The following is a 12,325-nucleotide window of genomic DNA, read 5'->3' as shown; positions in this document are numbered from 1 at the left end:
CTGTAATGAACTGTAAAACTAATGACATCTGCGTGAGATTACTCAACTTGAAAGCAAACTGTTGTACATGAGGTCTCATCAAGCGTGATATTAAAATGTCCACTTTTACATTTTTCCGCCCAAGCTCTGTAAAAGCCCAGGCTGTTGCACCCAACATGATGGAAACCTGAGGCTAATGACTCAAGCAGACGGCCGTGGGCATTAGACAACTTCATTTATGAAATAGTCAACCTCCCGTGTAGCGATACATTCACATTACCCTGCCTCACTTGAGAGACGCACTGCTGTCACAGCCACTGAGCAATGCTGATGTCCTTTCCTACCTGCATTCATCTTACTCTCAGGAGGTAATGGTCTTCTCAGGTCATTTGCGCATTAGGGTCTCGATCATTCATCTCACCCACCTGCAATCTTGTGGATTTGCTGGTCCTCTGCAGCACATGGAGGAATGTTTAATGACAAGGAAAATTCACACACATGAACGTGAATTATTTATTCTGCACTGTTTGGTTTTTTTACAGGCCGAGGGCTGTCCATGAACACGCAGGTTATGTTCAAATGATTTGTGTGTATAATTTCCAGGCATGTTCCTATTAATTGCCTCGGAGAAATCAACAATTGCTGCCCTGTTTTTTGTTTTGCTTTGTTTTTTTCTTTCATTTTTATGACATTGAAATTCGGATCACTTCTATATGGCAACAGCATATGACTGGGTTTGTGACTCAATGTTTAGCTCGTTAGTTTGGGCTGTAATGCCTGCTTTGTGGAACTGGAGGTGTCTGCTAATTTAAAGGAAGTGAGCTTGTGAGGACAGTTTGAGTTTTGCTTTACCTTGAGCACGCACAGGTCTGAGTGCTTGAGAAGACAGACACATTAATCTCATTAATGGGGATGATTCAGTCCCATCTGACATATATAAAACCATTAATCTGTGCATGCTGAACCAGGCCCGTTCATTATTTGTATGATGTGGAAAAATGACATAATTGTGCTTGTGGATAAACCGTCAGAACGGTGTTTGCAAGATTTCCAAAAAGGTGTTTATCGCTTTTATCTTGAACGCAAATAGTTTTAATGTGGTTTCATCACATATCTGCGTTCAGTGTTCAAAGCCCTTTATGGTGTGAGAGGAACAAAACACACGAGTGGCTGTCTGTGAGTCCACAGGCTGGAGAAATCTCTCCAGGGTTCGGGCATCATGCTGCTCCCATCCCCTTTTGCTTTCGCTTGATGTGATACTATTCCCTGTATCTTTCACAAGCTGTTTGGCTAACAGAGGTCACAGGGGATATGTAGCACGTTTGGTCGCAACATGAAAGCATTAGCTAGTGCCAGCAGGTGTGTAATTATATATGAAACAGAGTTTTAAAAGAGGAGCCTCATGATGGCATGTCAAAATCAGGCCAGGAAGCAGATACTTCAGAAAAGTCTTATTTATTCCTCACCCACTTCAAATATGTGACTTTTTTAATTGAAGTTGTGACATAATCCAAGGTCATTGATACTATTTCCAGACTACTAAAAATAACATTAAACATGATGAAACAGACTTTTAGGGAGGTTTTTGTTGAAGGAGTTTTTGGAGGGGAGGGCGTTGGTTTCGCTGCTCTACCCAGCGTGCTCACTGCCGTCTTTTTCCTGTGTTTCAGGTATGGTGACATGGTGCCAAAAACAATCGTGGGGAAGGTGTTTGGGTCCATATGCTCTCTGAGTGGGGTCTTGGTCATCGCCTTGCCTGTCCCTGTCATAGTGTCAAATTTCAGCCGCATCTACCACCAAAGCCAGCGGGCAGAGAAACGGCGAGCCCAGAGGGTACTGCCTCTCTCTCCTTCCACTCCTCGCCTTCTATTTCTCTCTATTCTGCCTTTATCTGCCTCCTCTGTCCCTGTCTTATCCACACATGACAATGAGAAACCAAATGTTATCTCCCAGAATATTAATCTTGTATTGTGCTTCTGTGTACTGTTTGTGTGTATTGGTTGGGCTTCACTTGCTCTGAGTACATTTCAGTGCAAGCAAAAAAAAAAGAGAGGGGAAATGACAATGACTGAACAAATGATCTTCAGAGTTTTGTGTCAGCAGCTTTTCAATAGCAATATGTGCATTTCTTCCTAAAAGTGTTTGCTAAGGCAGAATTTCTAATCGTAGATTTAAGCATACCCTCTCTCTCCTAAATACTGTGGCTGCCAGAGGGAGACAGGGCCAATTAGTGTGACAAACAAAGCGTCAGAGGCTAAAACAGAGGTCTGTTTGTTCAAACAGAAAACTCGGCTTGCTAAAATCCGTGCTGCGAAGATTCGAGGCACTAATGCCTATATGCGCTACAAACAAAATGGGCTCCTGATCGACTCACTGGAGGAGGTAACGGGGGCCAAGCAGCGACTTGGGGGCCGACTGGCCGGGGCCTCGCTGATGCTTGCATGCCGCTCTGCTCGGGGGGCCATGCCACCACACAGGGGGGTGGGGGGGGGGGGGGGGGGGGAGAGTGGGGCTCCTCATGCTGTAACACAGGGGCTGCTGTCATTCCAGTGCTTCAGTGTGATTGTCCACTCTCTTACATCGCACCTCTCAGCTGCAACATTGACATGTTTCGTCGACACTCTCTCTCTGTCTCTGTCTTTCTCTCCGCCCATACAGCAGGAGGGCCAGGCAGGCACACTTGCCTTCTGGTGGAGCGTACAGCCATTACAGTCACACTGACACATGACCAAGCTCTGCATGTCTATTCAACAGGGTTTGGAGGGGAAGGGGGGAACCAAAGGCCACCTGGACCGTAGGTGGCCTATGGAGGCTGCCTGCTCACCCTGTGTCTCCTCTAAACTCTGTTTTTGATCTGCCGTGTGTTCTGTGTGTTATTTCTAGAGCATCCAGGTTGTAGTGCCAACTAACACGACATACCTTCCATCCCAGAGCCGTGCAGACCTTCATCAACGCCTGTGGTGTGGTTGTGGTCCAGAATCAGTGCTGTGATTGGTGTAGTCTGTTCGATTTGTGTCTAGGTGTGGCACTGTTGTTGCACTGAAAGTTCAGTTCTAATTTGACTTTTCTGGTCCTTTTCACCAAATCAGCAAAAGAATGGCAAAACCAAGTCTCTCAGTGACACACGTTGTAATCAAACACCGTCTCTATGCATCTTTAAAGCATCCCCATCTCACTAGGTTCTCAGTAGATTGGCTGCCGTGCTAGAGATCAGTATTTCAATTCGCAGTGCTTTGTGTATTCTCTACTATGTCACCGAGCTCCTAGCTGTTGCCTACACTGTTTTTTTGTTTTGTTTTTTTATTTTGTGTGTTCCAAGGCCTCAAAGGAGGCAGGACAGGCCCTGGTGGGGAAGGCAGCCAGCCCTCCTTTTGAGAGCCAGCATCATCACCTGCTGCACTGTCTGGAGAAAACTACGGTAAAAAAAATTAATCTTCCTTTTTCCCTCAAACTCAAAATCTGTGTCCACTGGAAAATACAAAATCACTTTGGCATCTTCCATTTTTACAGATAGCAACAGACTTTACGGTGTTCAAAATAACTCGCTTTAAAAAAAAACCGTTCCTTTTATGTAAAATCACATCACTCCTGCAGTCTGTGGTCTGTGCTGTACTGCCAGTGGTGGCTGCCTCTTACAGTGTTTTGTAAATAGAAGCACAGTAAGTTTATTCATCCATGCATGAACTTTAGAATCTATTTCATATGCAGCACGATATAAAAATAGCAGTTAATGGGGCTGGAAAATGTTGAGTCCCATGCCAGCAACATGCTAAAGATAACATGACTCTGCCAGCCAGTAACATTATTCCCTCTATCCAAACCTACCTACTTCATTTTACACTATGTATAATTTAGAAATGTAAGAGCCTCTTGAATGCTCGGCTGTGACATGAGTTTTACACTTGCAGCTCTAAACCCAGAACAGAGACATGGACGGCCAGTAAATCAGGGTTCCTCACAGATTAACAACCTCCCCCAGCAAAAAGCTTGCCTGTCGTCTGGGAAATTCTCCATTAAGGCTTCACGCTATTCATATGGCGTCGCACATGTGCTCATCAGATCTCTCTTGGTGTGCATTATAGATGGCAGAGAGCAGAGCAGAAGTGACAGGGGAAAGGTATTAGAGAGGAGGCAAGATTCGGAGGGATGTCATCAGATTGTGCACGGTGTCACTCTGCCACCTGCTGGCACAGGCTGAGACAAACTTGGAGCCTGACCTTCAAGTCATGCTAATTTGTCACAGGAAAAACAGTTGTGAATGTTTTTCACAGATGGCAGTTAATATGGACATCTGGGCCAATATATTTCTATTCCCTTGATGCTTCATTTTCCAATTACTAAACAATTTTGTTGTGGATTCAGTTCAGTCTGTTTAGTCTTCACTGTGAAACATCTTTACTCATTATTTAAAAGAGCCTATCATTGATTAAATTGAGTGATTCATGAACAACGTTGAGTGCCAATTTCCATCATCTTTTCCTGCAGAATCACGAGTTTGTGGACGAGCAGACGTTTCAGGCCAACTGCATGGAGATCTCTACAGTGAACAAGCCGGGCTCCCGTTCTTCCTCCCAGTCCTCGTCGCCACATGGCCTGGGCTCGTGCTGCTCTCGACGCCACAGAAAGAAGAGCAGTTTCAGCATGCCCAGCACAAACAACCAGGAGCTCAGCACCATCCAGATAAGGGAGAGGCCAGTGGTCAACAGGTGCTCTGCCTGTTTTGTCCCTTTTTTATCTCTCGAAATCTCTTTCTGAGCTCACACCCATGAATACAAAATGCTGATCCTGCATCAAAATGTAACCTTTAACTTGACTGATTCCAAGAAAGAACATTAAGTGGAAAGAATCTCGCTTTATGACTATAGTGTGACCTGCAAGTTATAGAGAGTCTTTTATTTTGCCTTATGCAGATGGTTTTGGTTTCGTCTGCCTTGCGTTCTCTCTCTGTTTCTAAGGTTTCTGTTTCTAACCCAACACAGTGGAAGTCAGTGTAATTTTGTTGGTGGCTCTGAATCTGAAACTGCATACCGACATCATGTCCCTCCAGTGTTCCCGTCACTGTGGACAGTGCACAAAACTGCAAAGAATTTTCAGCAAAACCAGCCGAAAAAACAAAAACAAAAAAACAAAACAAAAGAGAATTTTGCAATACTGTCAGAAACAAAAATGAAATTTCCTTTCAACAACATTTCGTACTGCGGTTCAGCAGAAATGTCGGAGGGGAACGTCTGAAAATATAAGTAAAACCTGGACCGTCCTAATTTCTTCATACCTCAAAGTGCAGATGGGAAAATGTGTTATTTATGAATATTTATGAATAATAATGAGTTAATTTAAAGAAGTACATTTTGGTGCGAAAAACGTCTTGCATTTCTTGCTACTGAATAAGATAATAATCGCTTTATGTGTGGAACTTCACAATTTTTTATGCAACATACTGAGCACACAAGCACACACATAAACAGTCAATGAGGCTGTAAAACCAATACCACATGAATCATGTTTTTACAAGATTATGTGCAATATGCTGTTCAAGTCATAACATTATTCTAGACATTCAGTATTGTATGTTCTCAAAAGATTGACAAAAGAAGAAAAAAAAAAGAAGTTCTCAGTACAAGTGAGCAATATGAGCTATTGTTGGTTTATATATTCGGTCTGTACAGAGAAGGTGAATATTTCTGAAGAGTGCCTTTCATGGAGTATAAGCATGTATGAAAGGACCCAATGTAAAATGGGCATTGTGTAATACTTTCACAAGGTCAGATCTCTCACCCTCTTTCATCCTGTGTTTTCTTGTACAGCCGCTCCAGCCTGAATGCCAAACTCGATGAGACTGTGCCCTTGAAATGCGACGAACCTTACATTTCTCCCTCCATGGTCAGCCTGTCTGCTCCGGTGGTGACCTCATCCGACGGGGATGGCTCCACCACCACCACCGCATACTCTCAGAGCAACATTGTCCGAGTATCTGCCTTGTAGATGTCATGCCTATCTTATCAGCTAACTGGTCTCAAGAAGCACCAGATGCTGAGGAGAGGGACCACCGAGCATCAACCTGCCATAATCTAGAGGGATTATAAGATTAGCGGAGGTCTGGGTTTTTGAAGTAATGATCTCATCTGATGTCAAACTCTGCATGGTATTAAAATGATGTGGACGGCTGCCTTGGAATAAAAGCGACAAGCAGACTTTGCTCCATTAAGCACAGCAGAGCAAGGAAGTATTGAGATTGCGTGGTTATCATTGTTGCCTAAACATACTGAGAAAAAAAAAACTTTATTTTTGAATATGTAATGTTGGTGTATTTGTTGTCTTCTGGTACAAAGGAGGAAAGGCAGTTGTTTTAAGGTCATTATTGATGGCCTCTAATGACAAAGCACACACTATTTACCTGAGGGCCATATTTGTGAATATTATACGTACACATAGAAGCATTCACTTCACTCGCTACCCAGTTAAATAGATTGTTTTAACGCTCCCAATCTCCCTCCCCAATTATCTGGTTTCTAATAGTCCCTTCACTGTTGTAAATTCAGAAAACGTACATCCACAGGAATGAATAACTGTTGTGAATATTCATTAATTGAGTCATTAACTGGTTGATGTCATCGCTTGATGAGTAAAATGTATTACGCATCCTGACATGTTTGTGAAATGTGCAAGTGAAAGTCAAAACGACAAAATCTGTGTTAGCTTACATATTTGACATTCTGATATGGATTCTGATATCTATGTGAAAGCCACTGTCGTCAATGAACAATTGACACTGAGAAATATACAGGGTACATATTAGTTTGGTTGCAAGGTAGAATATAAGAGAACCTACTCTCTGGCTCACTTAACTAATACTAACCCTAATGTGGACACTTTGACCTGGAAAACCATATGAAAGGATGTTGGGCATCGATTCCACTGAATTCCTCTTAAATTTTAATATTCAAAAGCGAGACGTCGTAGATTTCACTGTGTTAAAGGGCCATTTTGTACATTTTTCATAATGTAAATATCTCAGAACTTTATCAGCCGCATTTGAAGTTGGCTCTTCTTATTTCTAGATTTAGTTGACAGTTGTTGGCATACTATTTCTGTCTGTTAACTGGTTGAATTAAGGATTTGCATGCTGTCATTGCAGAATTCTGTTTTATTAAAGTATGTCTCTGCTTCTTGTTGGAGGTTTGTCAGTAAACATGAGAATGATGGAAGGAAACACAATGAGGCTGGTATGTTATGATGTAAATTCTACAACACTTTGCTTTTAATGAAATACAAATCTTGTCATGGAGTACATATATAAAGCGGAGGGCAATGGGACAAGTGATTACACGTGCATTTGGGGCAGTGGATAGAATAAATACTGTAGCTCTACTGAAACATCCATGAAATGACCCATGTCTTTATTAATATTATTATTATTATTAAGTTAAATGAAAGTTAGTTTGATTCCATGATGTTTTCCCTGCTTATTCAAAGAGCATCACTCATAGCTAGGATGATGTAATAATTAGGTGTTGCTCAAGGACATGTGTGGACCTGACTGGCCCAGTGGTGGGTCCTGGCTGCAGGGTCTCTGGAGACAGACAGGCCTCGCTGATTGTTTCACACAGAACTCAGCAGCTTACCCCTGCCAGGCTGATTGCGTCGGACCATGCTGCTTCTCCCAGCACGCGGTACTGCCGCTCTGCAGGGTTTACAAGTCAGCCTGCATAAAATCTAAGACAGCACAGCAGCATATAGAATAAAAGGCCGACTATATCCAAATGCAATTCACACTTTGGCGTCCGGGATTTAATTTAAGTTTATGTTTGAACAACGACTGGACAAATTTAACCACATTAATATTCAGTTAGACAGTGAATAATGAATATGTTTTTTTGGCGCAGTGATGCTCACAGGTGGACAGAGGTGGAAACATAATCATGTCTTACTGAATGTAGATTTGACCTTATTTTTTATCTTGTAAAACTCAGACCGAAACTGAGGGTTAACCGCAGCATATATGATTGGGTCACTCAGAGAAGTGATGCAGGCAACAGAGACTGACAGGATCTCCACATCCTGAATAAGCTTCATCTGTAAAAAAAAAACAAAAAAGAAAAGATTTTAAATGATTTTACACTACAGATGTTAGGATACATACATTTGAATTTACACAAATTCACACAAATATTTCTGTATGTATAATCCATTCTGACTCTTCTGCGCGCCTGAAAATATAAACTAAATGTACAAGAAACTTAATTTACAACTTCCTATGTATTAATTCTGTGTCATTATATTTTTTAATCTAAAAGTAAGTTCACAGGTGAGACGCAGTTGAGAAGCTCTTCTCTCAACTATAAAACCACAGATGTTTACCAGCCGCAAGCAATGTATTTGCATTACATTGTTTCACTCACAAAATGCCAGAAAGCATTACATTCTGTCTTTTACCAACACTTGCCTGCGTATTGCTGTTTTTGTGAACACCAAATTTCACCAGGATAGTTGAGATCAATGGCAGCCAGAAAAAGAGGAAGGTTACGATTATGTAGCCAGCACGCTTAGCCATTTTGCCTTCCTTCTTTTTGTTCACTCTCTCTTTATTTGCTTTTGAGGGCATCATACAAACAGCACCTTCTGCCTCTACATTTTTTTTCAGAGCATCTGTTTCAGGAGCGTTGGCTGGAACGGGAGGAGATGTAGATGCTTGACCTACAACAGTTACAGGTGCTGTTTCTTGTCTGTTGCTATTCTCAGCTTGTGTTGGTTCGGTTATTAACACGGCAGTGGATTCAGGTTTTTGGAATTTAACATGGAGACTGGTTTCTTTCATGTCAGAGGGTACTTTGTCAACTTTCTCCTTGGACTGGCTTTGTGTGTCCAAATTGCCTGACACTGTCTGGGACTTTGTGTTTGAGATCTCACGGCTGCCAACAGGACTTCCATTTGATAGTTTTGCTTCAGCTCTTGTAAGACAGGGGTCAGGCTGCTCCATTTTAAAAGGTTTCATTTCGGTCTGCGCTGCTTCTAAGACATTTATGTCCACAGATTTTTTGGATTCTTCCTTATTCTCTGAACTGGAGGCATGCTGTGCATGATTTGTCGAGGTCAGTGCAGCAGCTGAGGACTCCTTCTTTGATGAATTTGGTTCATCGTGTGTCACCAGCTCCACCTGAGAAACATTTTTGTTTTGGGTCTGGTTTTGCTCAGACTTTCCATTTTCCATAACTGTGGTTTCACCTCTCCCCTGCTTACCTTCTGTTTTGAGTTTTTCAGAAAGTGCAAATATCCCTTTGTCGAATATTTTCCAATTGTGTGATCTCACAAGGAGAAATATGCGAGCATAGAATCCAATGATAACACCAAAGCAAGCTGCCCACAGGGGGAACAGCATGTAAAGTCCAAAGGTGTCGTATGAGGATGAGGTTTCTCTCTGTGACCCTTTGCATCTGACATGAACAGGTGAGTCCTTCACAAACATGCAACAGAAAACGGCCACCAGAATAGCTAAGGCCCATGTCAGAGGAATCAGCACCGTAATCCGTTTTCTTCGCTGAATAGTTTTGAAGGGTTGTGCAATGGCCTGGTATCTCTCTGCGCTTATGCAGGCCAGTGTCAGTAGCTGGATGCAGCAGCTGAAAGAGAAAGAAGCCACTTGTGTATCACAGATCAAATGGCCAAGGTGCCCCTTTTGATGCACGGCCGTGATAATGGCCAGGAGTATGGGACAGTCGATCACGCAGCGCAGGATGTCTATAACTGCAAGATTCACCACCAGGGCGTTGTTGGATGTTTGCAGTGATTTTTGGCGATAAACAGCCAGTATCACAAAAATATTTGCTGCAATCCCAACCACAGACGTCGTCAGCAAGATCAAACTGTTTGCCACCACAAAAGTGATGTCAATGTATTCCTCCCAAGTAGTGTCATTCCCTGGGTCCCATGCGTGGGAAGGCTCGGCCCTCATCTCCACGGTCAAAGAGTCACATTGTTTGGTTCTGTATCTTCACTCTCGATACGCTGATCAGACCTACATTAAGGCAAGTGGTTCTCTCCTCAATGAATCATGTTTATGGGTGTATCTGCAGCTTGGACAAGTTCCGCCAAAGTATCCGCCCTTTTCATTATCACTCCACGGCACCAGCTGGTCACCTGGGAGTGCTCACTGTTCACATTCATTAAGAACAGTGCTGGGTATTCACAGCAGAGACAGTGGTTGCTAATGGAAAAGCAGTTGCATCACCATTGTTTCTATCCTGATATCCACCTTTAAATAGCACGAAGTCAAAATACGACAGCGAGGATTGCATAGCACGGCGGTGCACAGACTGCGCATGTGTGTATAAATTAAAGAGCTATCCATTTCATTTTATACTGTAGCTTTGCTCACAAAGGTTAAAAGCTGCGTGTTAAGCATGCCAGATGGATGACTTCGGAGTTTTAAATTGGCTCAGGAAATAAAGGCAGCCATGCTGCTGGATTATAGCATGACATTGTGTAATCCTGTTTGGAGATAAAGTGTGAAATGCTCTTTGGTTCAGATGTGCGAGCTTATGGACTATGCCAAATCTGGGATTAGATCAACACAATACATTTTCCTCCTGACCCTCCAACACATTAGAGTGATCAAATGTCTCTCAAAATCATATTGATTAAACAACTGAAAGTTCTGGGAAAGAAACTTTATTGATGCAAAACAAATATCTGTATATACTTCAGGACACTATAAAGAGAGATAAGCAGCCTGCTGCAATAGAAACGATGGCGCAAAAGAGTAGCTGCAAATGGAAAAACGTCCTTTTTATCTGGAATTAGATTCGCATGTACAAATTGCATCAAGTGTGTTGAATCATTGTGGGAGGGAACAGGGCAAAACAGGTTTAACAAAGAATTGCACCAACTTTAAAAACAGTAAATCCCAACTGATCAAAATAAAAGCCAAGCATGTCTACAAAAAAAAAAAAAAAAAAAAAAGGGGAGGTGGGGTGACAAAGGATGTGCACTGTGTACAGGAGGCAGACCACACAGACTTAACACTGTTGACTGACATACAGAGTACAGCGGCTCATCGAAGACATGATACCAACAGCCTTGCTCTTGAGTTTGGGCGTAGATTGCGGCTGAGTTCTTTCTAACCACTGAAAGACTGTTTTGATGTTCACAGATGAGAGGGACCAGTTGATCATACCTATCAGTGAAGAAGCAAAAGAAAAAGAGAGGTAGAAAGTCAGACGGACTGTTTGCTGTTTTACAACTGACTGAAAGAAATATTTTTATCAGTTCTTGAAAAAAAAAAAAAACCCAATGGCATTATTGTAATAAGGCTTTTATGTTTATATTAACTTGATTTGTGATATAACGCTTAATAAAATAAAGAACAACAAAAAAAAAGAAAAAGAAAAGAAAAGAAAAGAGCATGCAACACACCAGAGCAACTAGATACCTGAATTTCTCCAAGGAGAGGAATCTATCTATCTTTATTTCTAAAAAGCCGTAGCCCTACTTGCTATAGCATTCACTCCGCAGTTAGAGTTTGTCTTTTCTGTTAATGGAAATTCAGTGAACCACGCTAATCTTGGTGCTGGTGACTCAGTGTGGGTTCAGGCGATGCCATGTGAGACGTAATGTCCTGGCTTTGAATGAGGCCCAGAGAATATTCCATTATGTCATCTTTCTCTGAGCTGTCTAATCCCCCTTTGCTCTGTCTGCTAAGATAAAAAAAAAAACAAACAAACAAACAAAAAACCTACAAATAATACTAACCATAGAGCAGACTAACCCCGGAAACTGAAAGTCTCTGCCCAACTGCCCAACTATCAAACCACTAACAGGTGTTATGCAAGGTGAACAAGTGCACAAGCAATACCCCCCTTTTTTGCTGATATGATTTTGTGGAGAGTGCAAAATGATTTTAATACATTATGTTGCCTTTGTGGTTTCCCTTCAACTGAAAAATTATTTTACTGATTAAATCCTGTACTCACACGGGTGCTTACATTCAAAATACACTGCAGTAATGCAATATTGTTTTGGGCAGGAGTGGAAATTTTATGTTGGCAACAGGCAGGTCATATTGCATAATTCACAATAAGTAAAATTATTTCAGCAAGCCGTCAGTGTTGACTGAATGATGGAGCTGGCTACCATTGACTTCGACTCTCTGTAAATATGTAATAATATCAAATCAAATCAAATCAGATTTATTTGTATAGCGCCAAATCATAACAAAGTTACATCAAGGCACTTTACATATAGAGCAGGTCGAGACCAAACTCTTTATAAATGTATTTAAAGAGACCCAATATTATAAAGGAAGTGGTGCTGTGCAGTCTAACTTACATAAAATCTGAGCACTTGTTCCCAC

The 12,325-nt window shown here is 41.8% G+C and overlaps 2 protein-coding genes across 2 annotated transcripts in view; one reads left to right on the top strand and one right to left on the bottom strand.

The window, feature by feature from the left end:
* LOC115056826 (potassium voltage-gated channel subfamily D member 2-like) overlaps positions 1-5,961 on the top strand; it is a 34,563-nt gene extending 28,602 nt beyond the window's left edge. The window contains exons 2-6 of the mRNA XM_029523560.1: positions 1,650-1,812; positions 2,263-2,361; positions 3,299-3,397; positions 4,465-4,685; positions 5,784-5,961. Of these exons, the coding sequence (XP_029379420.1) occupies positions 1,650-1,812; positions 2,263-2,361; positions 3,299-3,397; positions 4,465-4,685; positions 5,784-5,961 (760 nt within the window). The remainder of the gene's footprint in view (positions 1-1,649; positions 1,813-2,262; positions 2,362-3,298; positions 3,398-4,464; positions 4,686-5,783) is intronic.
* Positions 5,962-7,896: 1,935 nt separating this feature from the next.
* LOC115056238 (trace amine-associated receptor 13c-like) lies at positions 7,897-9,928 on the bottom strand. The gene is made up of 3 exons (XM_029522529.1): positions 9,217-9,928; positions 8,423-8,643; positions 7,897-8,052 (listed from the first exon to the last, which is right to left on the bottom strand). The coding sequence occupies exons 1-3, from the start codon at positions 9,926-9,928 to the stop codon at positions 7,897-7,899; spliced, it is 1,089 nt and encodes a 362-aa protein (XP_029378389.1).
* Positions 9,929-12,325: the final 2,397 nt, after the last annotated feature.

This window comes from Echeneis naucrates, chromosome 16 (assembly GCF_900963305.1).
Source record: "Echeneis naucrates chromosome 16, fEcheNa1.1, whole genome shotgun sequence".
Classification (NCBI taxonomy): Eukaryota; Metazoa; Chordata; class Actinopteri; order Carangiformes; family Echeneidae; genus Echeneis; species Echeneis naucrates.
This window is presented reverse-complemented; position numbering and strand designations above follow the sequence as displayed.